The sequence below is a fragment of the Carettochelys insculpta genome, chromosome 12 (assembly GCF_033958435.1).
Source record: "Carettochelys insculpta isolate YL-2023 chromosome 12, ASM3395843v1, whole genome shotgun sequence".
Lineage (NCBI taxonomy): Eukaryota > Metazoa > Chordata > Testudines > Carettochelyidae > Carettochelys > Carettochelys insculpta.
In genome coordinates, this window is record NC_134148.1 from 41,940,783 (window position 1) to 41,957,319 (window position 16,537).

General features: G+C 39.5%; 1 protein-coding gene across 5 annotated transcripts in view; it reads left to right on the forward strand.

The window, feature by feature from the left end:
• Positions 1–16,537, forward strand: part of IQCH (IQ motif containing H) — a 122,364-nt gene that overhangs the window by 7,776 nt on the left and 98,051 nt on the right. For all 5 annotated transcript variants that reach the window (XM_075006475.1, XM_075006478.1, XM_075006476.1 and 2 more), the window contains one exon: positions 4,585–4,704. In XM_075006475.1, coding sequence (XP_074862576.1) covers positions 4,585–4,704 — 120 coding nt within the window. The remainder of the gene's footprint in view (positions 1–4,584; positions 4,705–16,537) is intronic.

The following is a 16,537-nucleotide window of genomic DNA, read 5'->3' on the forward strand; positions in this document are numbered from 1 at the left end:
TGCTACATGAAAGCTTTTTTTATTAAATAGTTGTGAAATCTAGCTGGGAAATTACCACCTGTAATTCCTTACTTTCTGTCTTTTGAACTAGGTACTCCCCAGTTGCAACTATAAACTCTTTTTCCACATTAAAGACAACGTAAAGTGAACAGTTATCAGTTGTTAAGGGTCTTCAGCATCTACAAGCTTAGTTAGTTTAACCTGTTGCTTAGAGGAATTGTGTTTCAAACACATACTGAAGATTGTGAAGGAAAGAAATACTTCTGATAGCATTATCTTTGGGTCAGTAGCAGGCTGCACTGTAGGTATGGAGCATAAACAGTGCTTGCAGTAGTTAGCAGAAAACAAGATTGCAGTCAAATTAACAGACTGTATTTTCTCATGCAGATTATTAGACTCCTTGCTGTATGCCAAATAGTCTGGCCACAGATGTGCTAGTATACGCTTCAAATTATTGTTTATATGTAGGTACAGTATTTGTGAATCATAGTAACAGCAGGATATAATTGAGCTAGCCCAGATAATATGGGAAATCAGGATACATCGTCACCATTGTCATTCTTGCTTTTTGTAATTGGATTTGTTCTTCCAGGGAAGCCTGAGAGATTTACACGTCTCCCACTAGAATTAATTGGGGTTGTCTCTTAAATCCCCTGCATAGCACTGGTAGTGAAGATCTTAGGGTTCCTATAGCTGCATAATTCAGTTCAAACTTATTTAGAGAATCTGCTGAGTTGAAAAGACCTGAACTGATCCGTTTGTTTTTCTTTTCAAAAACTGTTCTGCTTGTGGCATCCTAAAGACAGCATGTGGGTTCCCTGTTCTCCCATTAGTCTCAATGGGAGTTACAAAGCCAAATGAAGAAAACAGAGTCCGTAGTAGTCAACTAGGTGCAAGCTGTCTATTGTTAGGGTTGATAATTAGTTCAGGGTAGACTAATATGCATTTTGTTTCAAAGACTGTTATGGTATAATCAGCCTACACAGTGAAGTTTACTCCTGGACAGTGGGCCATACACAACTTAAGTCCTTAAATACAGGCCTTATGTGGTGAACAGGATACGTTGGCCCTCTCTGTGGGCTGAATTTCACCCAGTAAGAAATTACGTATATATTGAAGTGGAGCAAGATGCGAACTATTCCACTTGATTGTAACATACAGACTATGCAGTTCTGCGCCGAGCGAATCAGTATGTTGGAGGGAGAAATACACAGAACCTCCAGTGGGGTATGGGTCCATTAACAGCCGATGCACAGCTTGATGACACGGGTAGATGCATCTATATTAGCATTAATTGTCCCAGTTCATCTATCTGTTAGTAGTTTAGCCTGCCAGGTACTTCCTAGATATCCTGACCAGACTCAATGACACCAGATGAGATGCCCAGTCTTTTCCTTATTGGCTCTTTCCCTTGGATCCTTCTGAGTCCCTGTCACCCCAGAGGCACTCTGAACATCTTCCATTTTGCTGGTCAGCTTAAAAAATGACTGTGACATGCATTATCACCTGTGAGTTTTCTTACTAAAACTGGAATAACTCCTGTCCAATACATTGTTAGGGATTATCACTAGATTATTTGCTGATTGTATGTCTGTAATATGCCAGTTGCCTTTCCTATCACATTGCCTTTACACGGTGATTGCGGAAGCTGGAGAGGCAGATGATAGGTCTTTTTCTCTGTAACTTCTATTAGATCATCCAGTCTATCTCCCTGCAGATGTAGGATTGTTCCTAACAGTATATTTAAATTTAGAAAGTAGCTTTCATCACTTTATTTATTAAGCATTTAATTTCTCATTATCCTGTGTGGAATTTGCCTCTTCGAGATTTATCATGTTACTGTAGGCTGTGACTGGGGAATTTATGTTGTGAGTTGTCTCTTCTTGTCCATTAATTGAGAAGGTCTTCAGAAAGAACCATCCTATCCATCTTTCCAGCCCTTGTTTAATGGCACAAGCAATTTGTGGTGTGGTGAGGCAATAAAATGAATTCTACAAAATCCTTATTGAGATAAAAAGTGAACTTTCTGCCTCTGTGCAGCCATTTAGGTAGAAAAGCAATTGGTGTGGATAGTAACTTTTGTTTTTGTAACCAAAGCTTGGCAGTCACATTTGATATGTTTGCTTGTAATTAATTTTCAAAAGAAGGTGATATAAAGGTGAGATAAAGTCAAACGTTTAATTCTTCAATAAATATTGAAATTTCAATCTTGTATTAATAGTTTGACATTTTCAAGGTATTTTTAAAGTTATGTACAGTTTTTTATTTTTCAGACAAGCATTTCTGTAGCACTTAACAGACTAAAAAATTATTAGGTCATGAGCTGTCATGAGTAAAAACTAACATTTGTTAGTCTCTAAGGTGCTACAGGACTGCTTGTTGTTTGTGACGCTACAGACTAACATGGCTACCCTTTTGAGACAGTTTTGTTTTTCAAAAATTGACATCCCCTTAAAACTAATTTTAAACATGATAGAAATACAATAAACTCTTTCATATCCAGCATTCTGTTGTCCAAAATATTCAAATAACCTCAACCAGCATTTTAACCATAAGTAAATTTTAGTTACATGTTCCATAAGTACAGTATAGAGAGAGTCATTATCATCATCAACCCCAGGCTCAGCGCCTGTTGGTGACTGATGTCTGTCTCACCTTTTCCTTCCATCTTTCCATGTCTAGTGTGGAGTGGCTTAGTTTGGTGCAGAGCTAGTCTACAGAATCTGCTTTATCATGTACCCATTCTCTGTGCGGTCTGCCTCTCCTATTTGAACCATAAGCAGCTCTAGTTTTCTAGTCACCCAAAGTGTTTAGATGTTCCATGTTCCAACTGATAGCATATGTGTTAGCAGTAATTTTCTTTCAGTAGCCAACTTATCGTCCCAACCCCAATCGCTTGATTGGTTTTGTGGACCTTGTTTGTCTGGGTGACGTCCAAGCCGGGATCTTTTGTCATTTTAATCATACTGGCATCAGATTTCATTCATATTGTTGTTTCATGGTCAGCACATTGTCACTCATCTGACCAACCCTCCTCCTTTATCCAGGCTTGAGACTGGCATGCAACCCCCAGAGGCTTCATGATGGCATAAATACAAATAAATAAAGCAAATACAGTATATATTTTCAGTGTATAATGCCACTGTTGTTGGTAAATAAAGTACTCTGCATACATTTTCGTTTGTTTCTTAATACCTAATCTTGTTTTTCTTTAGTGTTGTGCATTGCTAGGTATACCTCTCTTATCCAGAATATTTGAAACTCCAGCAACCTCCTGGTCCTGGGGCTGCCAGATATGAAAGAGTTCATTGTATTTTTATGAAGGAAAAACATCTGGATCCATTCCACACAAATGAAATGGGACATTAAAAAGCATTGTGTTTTAATTCTTGTTATTATAATGATTGCTTGTTTTCATTTTCTTAATAAGCAAATGCTCTATCTGTATTCAATAAATAGCCATAATGGATCCATGGAAGCTATTGTGGTCCATAAGGTCAATGATCCCTGAATGTAAAAATCTCTGGCAAGATTAGCCATGATGGTAAAACTATTGCTGTAAATTATGTCAGCAGTGCACATAAGCAGAGCTTGTATTTGCCACATCCAGTTAATATGAGTCTGCTTCAGCTAAGTGCTTCCATGTTTGCTGGAGGAGAAAATAAAGACATCCATTGAGGAGAAGATAGATTCCAGGGGCCAAAAATCCTGGTTTACTTTTTCCTGAACTGCATTTATTTACTTAACCATGTGTACTCTCCAGTACCACTGAGTACCTTCAGGACTGATCCTGTATCCACCCAAATTAACAGCAAGACTCCTAGCAAAGGAGGGGAGGGGAGGGAGAATTAGACCAATTTTGAGTTTCAAGCTGTATTTTATTCCTCATCTCTAAGTTTCTTTGCTTTCTGTAGGGTAATTTATTTCAATATATTTTCTGATCAGCTACAGAAACTGAAGTGTTTTTAGGTCTGTAACTGATTTTAGTATTAGATGTTTACAGTGTGTCTTGCATTTCTTTTACTAAATCCAAGTATAGATTTATATTTGTACTTTATACTTTATAATGTACAGATGTAGCAAGCATCCCTTACAATGCTTGCAAACCTAATTTGGCATTTAGGTGCGGTGACCCAGAGGTCCCTTCATCCTCACTGGAATTGTTATTTTTTATTTTTTTAATTCAGAAGATATGTAGTTTCAATGGTAGATGCTGCATGCAACCTACATCACTTAAATGGATCAAACCTAACGTATAATTTTTTTCAAATTTAACTAATGTTTGTTGTGTAGCTCTAGACCTTTGAGACTATTTTAAGTAACTAGATCACACTGAGTTTGGTAGAATGACATTTATGAGTTGTTATATTGATTTCTTCTATGTCAGTTGTCAAATAATCTGATCACAAATACAGTTTTTCATTTTTCCAATTCAATTGATTGTTGAATAACATTAATCAAATTATTTGAAATTTTATTCCCTTTTATTGATGAATTTATTTATGAGCAATAGTCATCATCATTCAATCAGTCCTGGTTTATATTTTGAGAATATGCATAGTATTTTTTATGTCTTTGTTTCAGCACAAGCTTGCAATGAATATAAAAATCATGCATGATCCACAGCACACCAGTAATAGAGTTACTTTAAAGCAGAACTATGGAATCAGTTTGCCACTTATTAATAAGAGAAAATCAGCTCCTGTAAGTAATTTGTTTCGGTGCCCTTATCAGTATTGACCTTGTTTTTACTTTACGCTTTCCTGTTGAAATGTTTTACATAAGTATGTCTCGCTCTTCTTCTTTTTTTCTTTTTTTTAACTTTGTAAACATTATTAAGATCATTTTAACAGAGCAACAGTGCTGTCAAATACAGTAGTACAGCTACATTGTGTTTAAAGTAACAGGGTCTGGCTCTTGCAAAGATAGAGCGTATGCCTACATTGCACGGCTTTTAGGGACAAAATTGTATCAACACCACCTTTTTGCTAAAAGCCAGTGTATATGAATGTTGTTGGCGGACAAAATACTTCCACCCCCTACGAGAGGGGGTTTGCCTTCTTGGCAGGAGGGCTCTCCTGTTGACATAGCAGCATTCACACTTTCACTTGCTGCGATCAAACTGTCATTCATGGCGGGAAAAGCAGGGAAGGTTTTGAGTACCTATGAATGTTTTGTTGATCCAGTACAAGTTCGAAATAAGCAGCTTTGAAGTTATTTTTGTAGCGTCGACTCAGCCATAGCGAGTTTAAAAAATAGTGAAAAATATACATAAAACCATTTACATTATGGTGTTATTATCTTAATTGACATTTTTTCAAAAATAACTAACAACAAAAAAATTGCTGAGCTACAATTCATCTGCAAATTGGACACCCTCAGCTCAGGATTAAACAAAGACTGCGAATGGCTGGCTAAATACAAAAGCAGCTTCCCCTCCCTTGGTGTTCACACCTCCAGATCAACTGCTGGTAGTAGGCCTCATCCTTCCTGACTGAGCTAACCTTGTTATCCCCAGCCTTGCTCTAGCTTATTTATACCTGGCTCTGCAGATTTCCATGACTAGCATTTGATGAAGTGAGTCTTTGCGCACGAAAGCTCACGCTCAAAACTTTTCTGTTAGTCTATAAGGTGCTACAGGACCCTTCGTTGCTGTTACAGATCCAGCCTAACACGGCTACCCCTCTGATACTTAACAAAACATGGTAATTCCCAAAATAAATGTCAGTGAACTAAAAGAGAGGCTTCCTTATTTAAATTAGGAAATCGAAGGGTCTTAAACATTCGTGTCTCGATGAAGGCTCAAGTTTTACAGAGAGAAATCCAATAATACAATGAACTAATTATATATCGTTTTACAATTCTTAGAGTAATACCACAGTTTTCTACACATAAATTGTTATCAAATCTCCCCCCACCCTCTCTTTTTTTGTTGACTCTGCTTCTTCCTGATTGTGTGTTTCTGTTTCCATATGAAGTGTGTGGTTGACTGATCAGTTTGTAATTTTGGTGTTTATAGCTCTGAGTTTCTACCTGGGTTATAATTCAGAGCTGTAAAACTATAGTTCGTAGAGTACCCATTCAGAATACTTCTGTTCAGCTGACGACCTGTCAAACATCAACAAACCAAACGTATGCTGTATTTCACAATTACTTTACCAAGGAAGAAAAAAGGTAGCAAGATCACGTTTCATACACGAGACTTCTGTTGTCAAGAATACATTACGTTTGGAGTGCAAAATGCCAGATCAGATACCCTTATTTATTTAAATGACAGCACCTTGCTACTATGACGATAGCGTCTTTGAAATATTTAAGATGAATTTTTTGGAATGTTTTGTAAGACTGTAATTCTCTTCCATATTGTCTACTTACCCTTATGTGAGTTGGCAGTTTTGTAATATCACCATTGTTCTAAATAATCTTTCCAGTCTCCTCTACATACTGTGCAATTATGTGTGGACACCAAGTACAAAACAATTACGTTGCTCTCATCCCTGTAGAACAGCATTCTCTCCTGCATGGTTAGTCGACTTATAGTTGCAGGCTTTCCTTCTTCAGAGGAAATATGTACTGGGGAGTCAGAAAGAGAAGGCATTATCAACAACAACATCATTGCTTCTGTTGAGGAGGAGAAGCTTATGAAAACATATCTTTCGACTATACAAGGAACTAAATTAGACTTTGAGCTTTGTTGAACAATTCGTGTAGGACTCGAGATGACTACGTAGGCCTTGTTTTATCGTACCATGTTTTCGATGTGACTAGTCCGTCTGATTTGTGTAACTGGAGGAACAGAAGTTATTCCAAAAAATTTCTGGTTTTGAAGCATTGTTTGTTCAAGGTAGGTCTGTGAATGCTGAGCTGGAAAGGCACTGCGATTTCATTTTCAATGGGCTTGATTCAGCTCCCATTGAGCACAACAAAACGATTCCTAAGGGGAAATTGTGTCAGACTCAGAGGGCACGTCTACACTAGCAAGTCCTTTCAGAAAAATCAGGCCCTCTTCTGAAAGAACAAGCGGAGTGTCCACCCACCAAATGTGCTCTTTCAAATTCCTTTCAAAAGAATGAGGCACGTTTTCCAGAGGCCCTTTTCCTTTCCCAAATAAGGAAGAGTGCCTTTTTCTGGAAGATTCTTTCAGAAAAAAGTGTGTGTAGATGCTGTGGGGGCCCTTTGTATAAAAGAGCAGTCCTCATGGTACTGGATTTTTCGATCCCTGGCCCATTCTTTCAAAAGAGCGGGTGCAGTGGGGACAAAAGAGCAGATTGCTTTTTTATGTGTGGACTTGCACTTTTGAAAGAAGAGCTTCCAGAAGAGATCTTCTAGGAGATCGTCTTTCGAATGATCACTGTAATGTAGACGCGGCCAGTGATCTAAGGTGTCTGCCACGCTTAAACTCACCCTCTTACTGGATGAAAATGGATATTTTGAAAAGAAGTGGGACAACTGTGTAAGACTAAATTTTGACTCAAATTTCTCCCACAAACCTCTACAATTGTCCTTTTTAAAAAAAAAAAGAATAACAATTAACATGACATTTTCTATTAGTATTGCTTTTATATTTCATATGCATAGATTTATCATTCCAAAAATCAATTACTCACCTAATTTTGATTCAGTGATGTGAACCACAGGGAAGGATATGCCCAATGAACTTGTACAAAACTCTTTTTTACAATTTAATGTATGTAATAGAAGCATTATGCAGCAAGGCCTGTGCCATACGCAGCATTCTAGGGTATTTGGTTTTAAACAACATAAACAGCATCTGTGAATGGCACAGTTGTAGGCTGACATAAAAAATGATTTTTGAACGCTGTTGCCCAGACTAAGAAGCGATTTGTCTAACCCTGTGATATAGAGTTAATTAGACAAAAAAAACCTCATGGCTAATAGCATTTTAAAACCAGTTAAAACACTTGCACAGGGGAATATTATTCTGCTGCAAAGAGCCGTGTGTTTTGCCACTGTCACTGAGACGTACTGATCAGCAAGAACTTCTTAGTGTTGACTTCAATAACAAATGTTAGTCTAAATTAAGGAAGCTATTTGATACAAACTAACAATTGCTAAGGAACTGTATAGAGCAGATGGTTTTATATATGGAAATATGTCAGGGAGATGGAATAACCAAATAGGTATTTTCCATCTTCAGCCTCCTACAATTCTTCACCAGTAGGTTCTAAAACATTTAAAAAAAACCCTCTGGAATACTCCGTTTAGAAGATGTTCCAGTTGCTATTGAACCCTAACACCAACCATTTGAAAGCATAAGGATTTCAATGGATTTTTTTTTCTCCAAAATAGTCCTCACTGGGTATGTCTGCACTACCCTAAAAGTCCTGTGACCTGGTCATGGCTGCTCCGGGTCAGCTGACTTGAGCTCCCAGGGCTATAACATTGCAGCATAGCAGTTTGCCTTCTGTCTGGCTCAAGCCCCATGACACTGAGCCCAAGTCAGCTGAGCCAGGCTGTGAAAGTCTGTGCCAAGGGTTTCTTCTCAGAGTATAGCGATATCCCTAGTGTGGGGCTGTGGTTGCAATGTTATCCATAAGTGTCAGCTAGAGTGAAGCAAGCAGCTATATCTACTCCATAATTGCTTTAAGGCAGAGGTTAGGCAACTCTTTATGTTGGGCCCCACTTTTCATTAGTGCCTCCCCCCCGCAACCTCTAGGAGGACCATAGGAGGAGTTGCGGGGCAGGGGGAGACACTTTGTGGGGGGGTGCTCCCAAGGGTAATCTGAAGGGGAGGGATGCTCAGGGAGAGGACCCCAGGAAGGGGTGGGGGGCTCAAGGGGTGCCCCTGGAGGTATTTTGGGTATCACATTATTTGCCAAGTACATTCTGGGCAATAAGTGAAAAATGCTGAGGAGATAGCCCATAAAAATAGACCCTTCCCAGGGAGCATCTGGCAAACCAAAATGCTGATCTGAATTGCTGCAAAAATAACTCTAACTGCTGTGACCTAAAAGAGATTCACAACGATAACTTTCAGTTTTGAGAGGATCACTGCGCTGCTCTAGAATTATAGTGGTACTTTGGTCCCAGCTTCCTTCCAAATAAATATATAATGTAATGTAAACTTAGAACCTTTTCATTTATTCATGAGGTATAATTTAATACTCTGATTTCTCGTTTTTGTAAGTCGCATCATATTCATTTTTCCCTAAGTTACTCCAGTTGCAGCTGTATGTATCACTGTTTCATTATTCACTCTTCATGACTGTGTGTTGATGCTAACCTTGTACTCTCTCACTAAAAGTATATATATTCCATAATTATAAAGTAATGCTAAGTGTGGCCATTCTGTTATTTTCAAACGAGTAGGAGAACAAGCTGAGGAAATAAAGCAACAAAAGACCACAAAACCCACTTGTATTTACGCCCATGCATACAACAATTACAGTCAAAGCATAATTTGGCATCGGTAGCAGAATTAGATTTAAACAAATTGATTTTACACGACAGTAATTCCAAATGAGCTTGTTGCATTTGCAAACCATACTAAGGAGCACATGAATTGTTGCCACTAAAAATAAAAGAGGGAATAATTGGTGAGATGGAGTTAACATAACAGATGACTACAGTCAGCATCCTTTCAACCTACAAATGGGAATGTGAAGGTCACCCCCATCTCAGATGACAAACAGAGAACATTTTGTTGGTAAACAAATTAATCTTTTGAAAGGTCACCATTTGTTTTAAGTTTTTATCCAGTTCTTGTCATCTGGAATCAGAGATTGACTGTCATTTTGCTAGGCGGGGTGCAGGCAGAGCCACCGAAGCTGCTTCTGTACATATCAGCATTCCTTGAGAAAACTCAGTGCCTGATTGCGATGCTATGGGCTGCTGGTTTACAGCTGTCTCCGGACAAGAATGGAGGCCCACCCTTGAATTCCAATAAGATGGGCCTGCATATTCGGCTTGGTGTAAGCTGGCCCTTTGCCCACAAGTAAAATGTATTGTAGTTCAAGCCAGCAATTATCTCTCTTACTTCCTTCTGTGCTGCTTCTGTTCTCTTTTTCAAAAAACAGATGTGGTATTCACTGAAGTTCTGCATCTATTCTCTTTCACACCTGCTATGGCAGAATTTTGACAGAGGTTGATTTTGGGAAAGCTAGTAGTATGCCATCAGCTATCATTTGTTCGATAATAGTTTAAAGGAACAGTGTTGATTTTTTCAGGTAAAGGGTGTTCAGTGGCCTCTCTACAGAGGAGCCAAAGGAAATTCAGAATAGATCGGCTAGATTAGGAAGAAGCCCTGGCATTTCCATATTTAGGGTTATGTTGGGCTCTCCTCTTAAAACCAACTTTATATCTCCCTGTATACATAAAAGCTCCTGTTCCTTATCACCCACAGTCTATGCTAGAGTGTGTACTTTGGAATAAGAAGGGCAGAGTTGTATTTTTGAGATGATTTTCAAACCCAGATATCTCAGAATTTCAGAAGCCCTTGAAAAATCATTCATTTCTGATATTTTTTACAAAGACGTTTGCACTTTTTTGTCCACTTATTACATTGCAAGTCAATGTGGGTTTGGGTTCCACATGCCACTTCAGAGGGAATAGAGGAGCAGAATGAGATAATTTGAAAACCTTTTTTAAAATTATTAAAATTGTTTGGCTTGTTTGTTATAAAGGCTTTAAAAACACGGAGGCTGCTGGAGCACTGCAGCTTCACAGAAATCTTCAATTTTCCGGTGCTATCCCTCCAGCATCACTGTGTTGCCCATACAGACCAGACAGAAAAAAGGTCAGCTTGGAAGCACAGGTTTTAAGAGTGTACATCCTAGCAGTCCAAACCATTAGAAAAAACAGGAGAAATAGGTAGTTAAATCACTCAGCACCCCATTATTAATTTTTCACAATTTGAATTCTTTATTTTGCTAATTACAGTCCGTCCTCCTAAACAGCAAGAAGGCCTGTTTGATCACCAACAGTGTATCTTCATGTGTTTTGATTACTAGTACAGAATTCGTAGGGTTTCATAAATTGCATGTACACATACCTTAGCACAGGTGTATAGGTGTCTATGAGGTATGGTGGCAGATTGGAAATGGTAGTTGCAAAGTACGTGTTTTTGAAATGTTTATGGAAAGATGTGTGACTAGGGCGATTTGTGGTGTTAGTGATTGCTGGTGGGTTAATTTGTAATTAGCAAGTTACAGGGCGGGGTGGGGTTATTAAACTTTTGTTAAATGACAGAAAATTAAATTATCTTTTGAATAATTGCTGGACCTGATTCTTCACTCCACTACTGTAAATCTGGGGTTACAAGGTAGAGAGTTGGCCTTGTTGTGTCAAGTGTTGGGAGAAAATTCATTACTTGCCTTCTGCCATCAAAGTCAGTAGTTTCACGCCAGTAGAGAATTTGGCATCCAATCATTACCCTTTCAAACAGACCAATTTTAGCTGTGCTTCATTTGCAGCTTTCAGTGCAGCCTTAACTATTGTATTACTGCAAAGACCTTTGTGTCTTGTCATTCTCACTAAATATGGCTGGTTTTTTCTAACAAAGGAAATAAATAGTGAACTAATGGGGAAAGCCTGGCTGCATTAAAAGAAGTACTCCATCTAAAATGAGGCAAAGAAGAAATACCGTATAGAGTGGAACAGTTATATCCACAAGAGAAACACTCTTTTAAAAGGCTAATAGAATTGTTTTTCTCATGTCTCAGGTTAATTATACTCAGAAGCGCTTGAGGTGAAAAAAATACTTTTGCGACACACTCCAGGCACATTATACAGAGCAAATCTAAGCTTGCACTACAGATGAAGTGCTCTCTCCTAGCCTTTGAAAACTGTGCTTTGTAAGCCCCCATTGCAAATGAGCACATTGCTGCCTCCACAAAAGTATACCTGCTGAATCATGGAGGAACACTTCTTAAATTCTAATCAACTTTCTTAAACCATTTACCATTCAATTATTGTTCTTCTAACCATGAGTTGCACTGGGGACCGAGGAGGTGACCTGTTTGAAGGTATTAGGACTGGTTTTCTGCTGCCTAGTCATTTAGACCTGTGCAACCAATGAGGTATGCAGGACGAATGGTGCCCTTGCCTAGGAATATCGCTCTAGTAACATCAGCCAGTCACTATAGGTTGAACCTCTGTAATTCGGAATGCTCTCATCTGGCAAACTCTGTAATCCAGCATGATTTTAGTTAGCCGTATGACCACTTATTATGGGTGTGGCCAAGTTTCCCTTGGTCTTATAAAGTTTGTTCACAGCCACCAGTCCTGGATCTCAGTGTTTTGTGCTGTTATTTAGCTATAATTTACCCCAAATGTCTTCCAAGAGCCCAATAAGCAGTGGAAGTGTTTGCAGTGTGTGAGAAAATACTCCTATTGCCCGGCAAATTCTCTCATCCAGTGCTGGTCTGGTCCTGAGGGTGCCAGACAAGAGAGGTTCAGTCTGTACCTCTGTTTGCATTTCCCAGCACGGGAAGTCTGGTTGCTGGGGGACAAGTTCCCTGTGCCTTCTTCCCCGATATTGCACTTGCATCTCAGGAAACCTTATTTAACCCTCCACACATAATTAAACATGCATTTCTGACCATCAATGTACATATTGTGCAGTGATGCACGTGCATGTTGAGGTACCAAGAGGCCAGTTGTTCTATAGTATGCCTCTTTTCAAGACCAGATTAATAAATAAGCCAAACTTGCTTAGGTGGGCCTACTTTTGTGTGCACATCTAGGCTAAAACTTTGAAATGGCCATGCTAATGGCCAAATCGAAGAATATTAGTGAGGCACTGAGATGAATATTCAGCTCATTAGCATGCTGCCAGCCGTGCCACTTTCAAAGTGCCAGGTTTTGCTTATGCGCGGCTTGTCTACACAGGGGTTCTTTTCTAAAGGACCCTGCAAACATTGAAATCCCCTTATTCTCATTAGATGATTTCGATGGTTGTAGGGTCCTTTCGAAAAGGACCCCTGTGTAGATGAGCTGCTCACAAGCAAAACGCAGCACTTTCGAAGTGCTGTGGCCAGCAACATGCTAATGAGGCTCCAAATATTCATTTCCGTGCCTCATTAGTATTCTTCAATTTGTCCATTAGCATGGCCCTTTGGAAGTTTTTCCTAAGTGTAGACGCGGCCCTAGTTTGGATGTGTGGCTGCTACTACCATGCAGATAATAAATACTGCTGATTGTGGGAGACTAGACAACAGTGAATTAGTACAGTTACTTTTTAGTGCTGGAGAAACTCCCTTGAAAGCTTGTTTGATGCATATCATACAGCATAGAATAATAAAAATAATGAATGATAATAACAGTAAACTGCACCCAGATACTATCTGCAGCATGGATTCTCCTTCTAGTCATTAATTGTACATTTATTATTTTTAAGCTGCTATATTTTTAAACAGGCCACAACTTGGTTAAAGAAAAATAACTAATGCCTTAAAACATGCTTACCGTAGTCTGCCATTACTTACCCTTGGGCAGCCCCATTGAAGTCACATGGAATAATTTATAAGAAAGGGCATTTGAAGCAAATAGTATAACTCAGTTAAATAAGTTAAAATGCATTTGTAGTGAAGAGGGGTTGTAATAGAAAATCAAGAGGGTTAGTAAAAAAGAGGGGGTGTGCTGGGCTGGATAGAATTTTCCTGATTAAGAATTCTGGGTCAGTTCAACTGTGGTTGTCCAGCTGTAGCAAACTCCTTGCAGCAGGGCTGTACAGCGCAATTGAGAGCATAAATTACTCCACTGTTCACAATGCAGAATTGCACCCGCCCTGTTAGATGACACCTGTCTTTTACTTTCCAAAATTCAATTCTCCCTACCTGCTTCCTTGCATTACTTCTCAATTTCCTTCTTCAGAAACCAGTCTTGGCTTCCCTTGAACTCATACTCTATGCTTCAGTTGCTTTCCCTTGTAGCTTATTCCATACATTTAGTCACACACACACAGTGCACGCTACTGCCTATTGTGAAAAATCTGCCAGGATTTCAACTGAGGGTAAATCTGGCCATCAGTAAAATCAATGCTGCTTTACAGATATAGCACAAGATTGCAGTTGTCTGAAAAGGGAGCTGCTATTTAATTAAATCACTTTCTTTTAGTATATATTTTATTGTGTTGTCGTGTTCAGGGAAACAAAACAACTCACTATTGGTAAGATTTAGGTATGGGAGGGGGAAGCATGGCTGCGACCCTCTTTGCTCAGTATCAACCCATTTATAATCCTGGCTGATGTAAAGTTAATCTTTGCCGCATTTCTCATTGTTATACTCCTGGAATATAATGAAGTAAAGATTCATACCTCTAGTTCCCTTGAAGTGTAATGTTTCATAATAGCCTCAATCAAAAATGTGCATCTGTTACTGCCCTAAAAATCTTTATTGTAATGAAGCATGCACACGATTCAGTCTTCCTGGTGGCTGCTGTGGGCAATGCTATTGTATGAATTAGGACAGAGAAATTATAAATTGCATATTTCAGTCTCTCCATTTCCTAGGTAGAAATATGAACAGACCTTCAGAATGGCCCATCTCTTTTATTAACGTTGATGTACTTTTGTCATGATTTTGTGTTACGGTTGTGCCCATATCGAGGTCAGGGCCTCATTGTGCTAAACTCTCTCTCTCACACGCATGCACGGGCATGCGCACACACATACACACACACACAGAGTTATTAACACTTAGCGCGCGCACACACAGAGTTATTAATACTTAGCTCTTATAATGCTGTTCATCAGTAGAGTCAAAAGTGCTTTACAAATGACGTGTTATCCCCACTCTAAAGGCTGCCCAGGCAACCTTACTTCTGGCTTTTCATAACTTTTGAGTGTTTGATTTTTAAGGTGACCATCCGTCCCGTATTAGGCGGGATGGTCCCTACTTATTTTTGAAAAGGGACTAATTGTCCCATATTTGGGCCCTCCCCTCAGACTTTTTCTGCCAGCAGCTGGTCAGGCACAGCAGCTGGTGGGAGTCACTTCCCTGAGCCTTGGGGAAGCAGAGGGACTTCAGGTGGCTGCCACTTCCCTGGGACCCCCGGAGGGGGCTGGCGGCTGCCACTTCTCCAAGGCTTGGGGAGCACCAGTGGCTGCCACTTTCCCTGGGCTCCCAGGGAGCACTGGGGGCTGCTGCCTCCTTCCTGGTTTCCCGCGGCTTGGTGGAGCCAGGAGGAGCCGTCCCTCCTCCCCCATATCTCCTTGTCCCCTATTTGGAACAGGCAACAAGGAATTGATTTGGATAAAATGGAGTTCAGAAAAGATGATGAAATTGTTCACAAATTAAATTAAACTGTTGTCCCTAAGAATCTCATAAGCTATAGTTTTCAAATATGTAATCATGGAAAAGAACACAACCCAGGAGGTTTCAGGTAGTGGCTATAACACATTATTATTCAGCTTTTGTTTTCAATGCTATCTTTCTTTCTTTCTACTGGAGAGATTCCTTCCAACCCCACAGCAATAACATCCTGGAACATGTAGTGTATTTAACAGTTTTTTAAAATCACCCTACTGCCCCCTTCAGCATTCCCTTTACTATGGAGACCCGTCTGTTGGCAGAGCTCACTAATAATTAGAAATTGAATAATTGATTTTGAAACATTGACACACATTTTCCCTCCTTTTGTCTTTCATCATTACAACTATTTGCTCTGATGTTTTTCTTGACTTGTGGCCAAAGATGAAAAATGTTGTCCAAAAATTAATAGTTAGATCTTATATTAAACCCAGCTTACTTTGTTTTTCTCAGTGTTAGTGCCAGTTATAAGCTTGGCCTCTGAGTTTGCAGGTTCAATTCTGCATGTGCAGACATGAGCAGCCATCTGTTTTGTGGCCAAGGAGCAGAATATTTGGGATACTGAACAGCACAAAGCAAGCACATTCCTTACAGTTACACACACGATATCAGAGACTGATTTGATCCTATCTCTGAACTCTGATTTACTCTAGACGGGATAGTTACATCTGTCCCATAGCGTGCATCAAGATGTATCCTTACCCAGTGAAAAATTGAAAATGTGCATGATACTTGAAGAGGGAGACAAAATGTTAAGTGATGATGTTGAGTATATGTGTGTAAAATCTGTACTTTCACCTGTTGTAAGCTCCCAGGGTTCTAGATTTGCTTCAAGACGGAATCTCAGTGGTTAGAGATGCTTTATTAATGCTGCTAAGCTATTGCTATTGCCAAACGGTAAGTTAGAAATCGTGTACAGAGCAAATCCGGCTTTAAAGGGCTTTTGGAATGCTTAATGTCCCTTCAACTGCAGGGAATCCTGATCCCTGTTTTCATCAATTCTGGGGCTGCAATGGACACAACTCTGGCTGGAGGAGATCCAGGCACCTCTAAGGTCTACCTCAGTTGTTTAAAGGTGGGCACAGGCTGGCTCAATGATTTTCTTACAAAATGGGAACACAGAAGGCAGAGACTAAAGAAATTGAGGAAGTTGAAATCGGGAGCAGACTTATTTACTGCTCAGTAATTTTCCATCTCAGATTCGAGTGCTGGGGCTAGGGTCTGGATTGAGGCCTACACCACACCTGTGCAGTGCTCCATATATGGG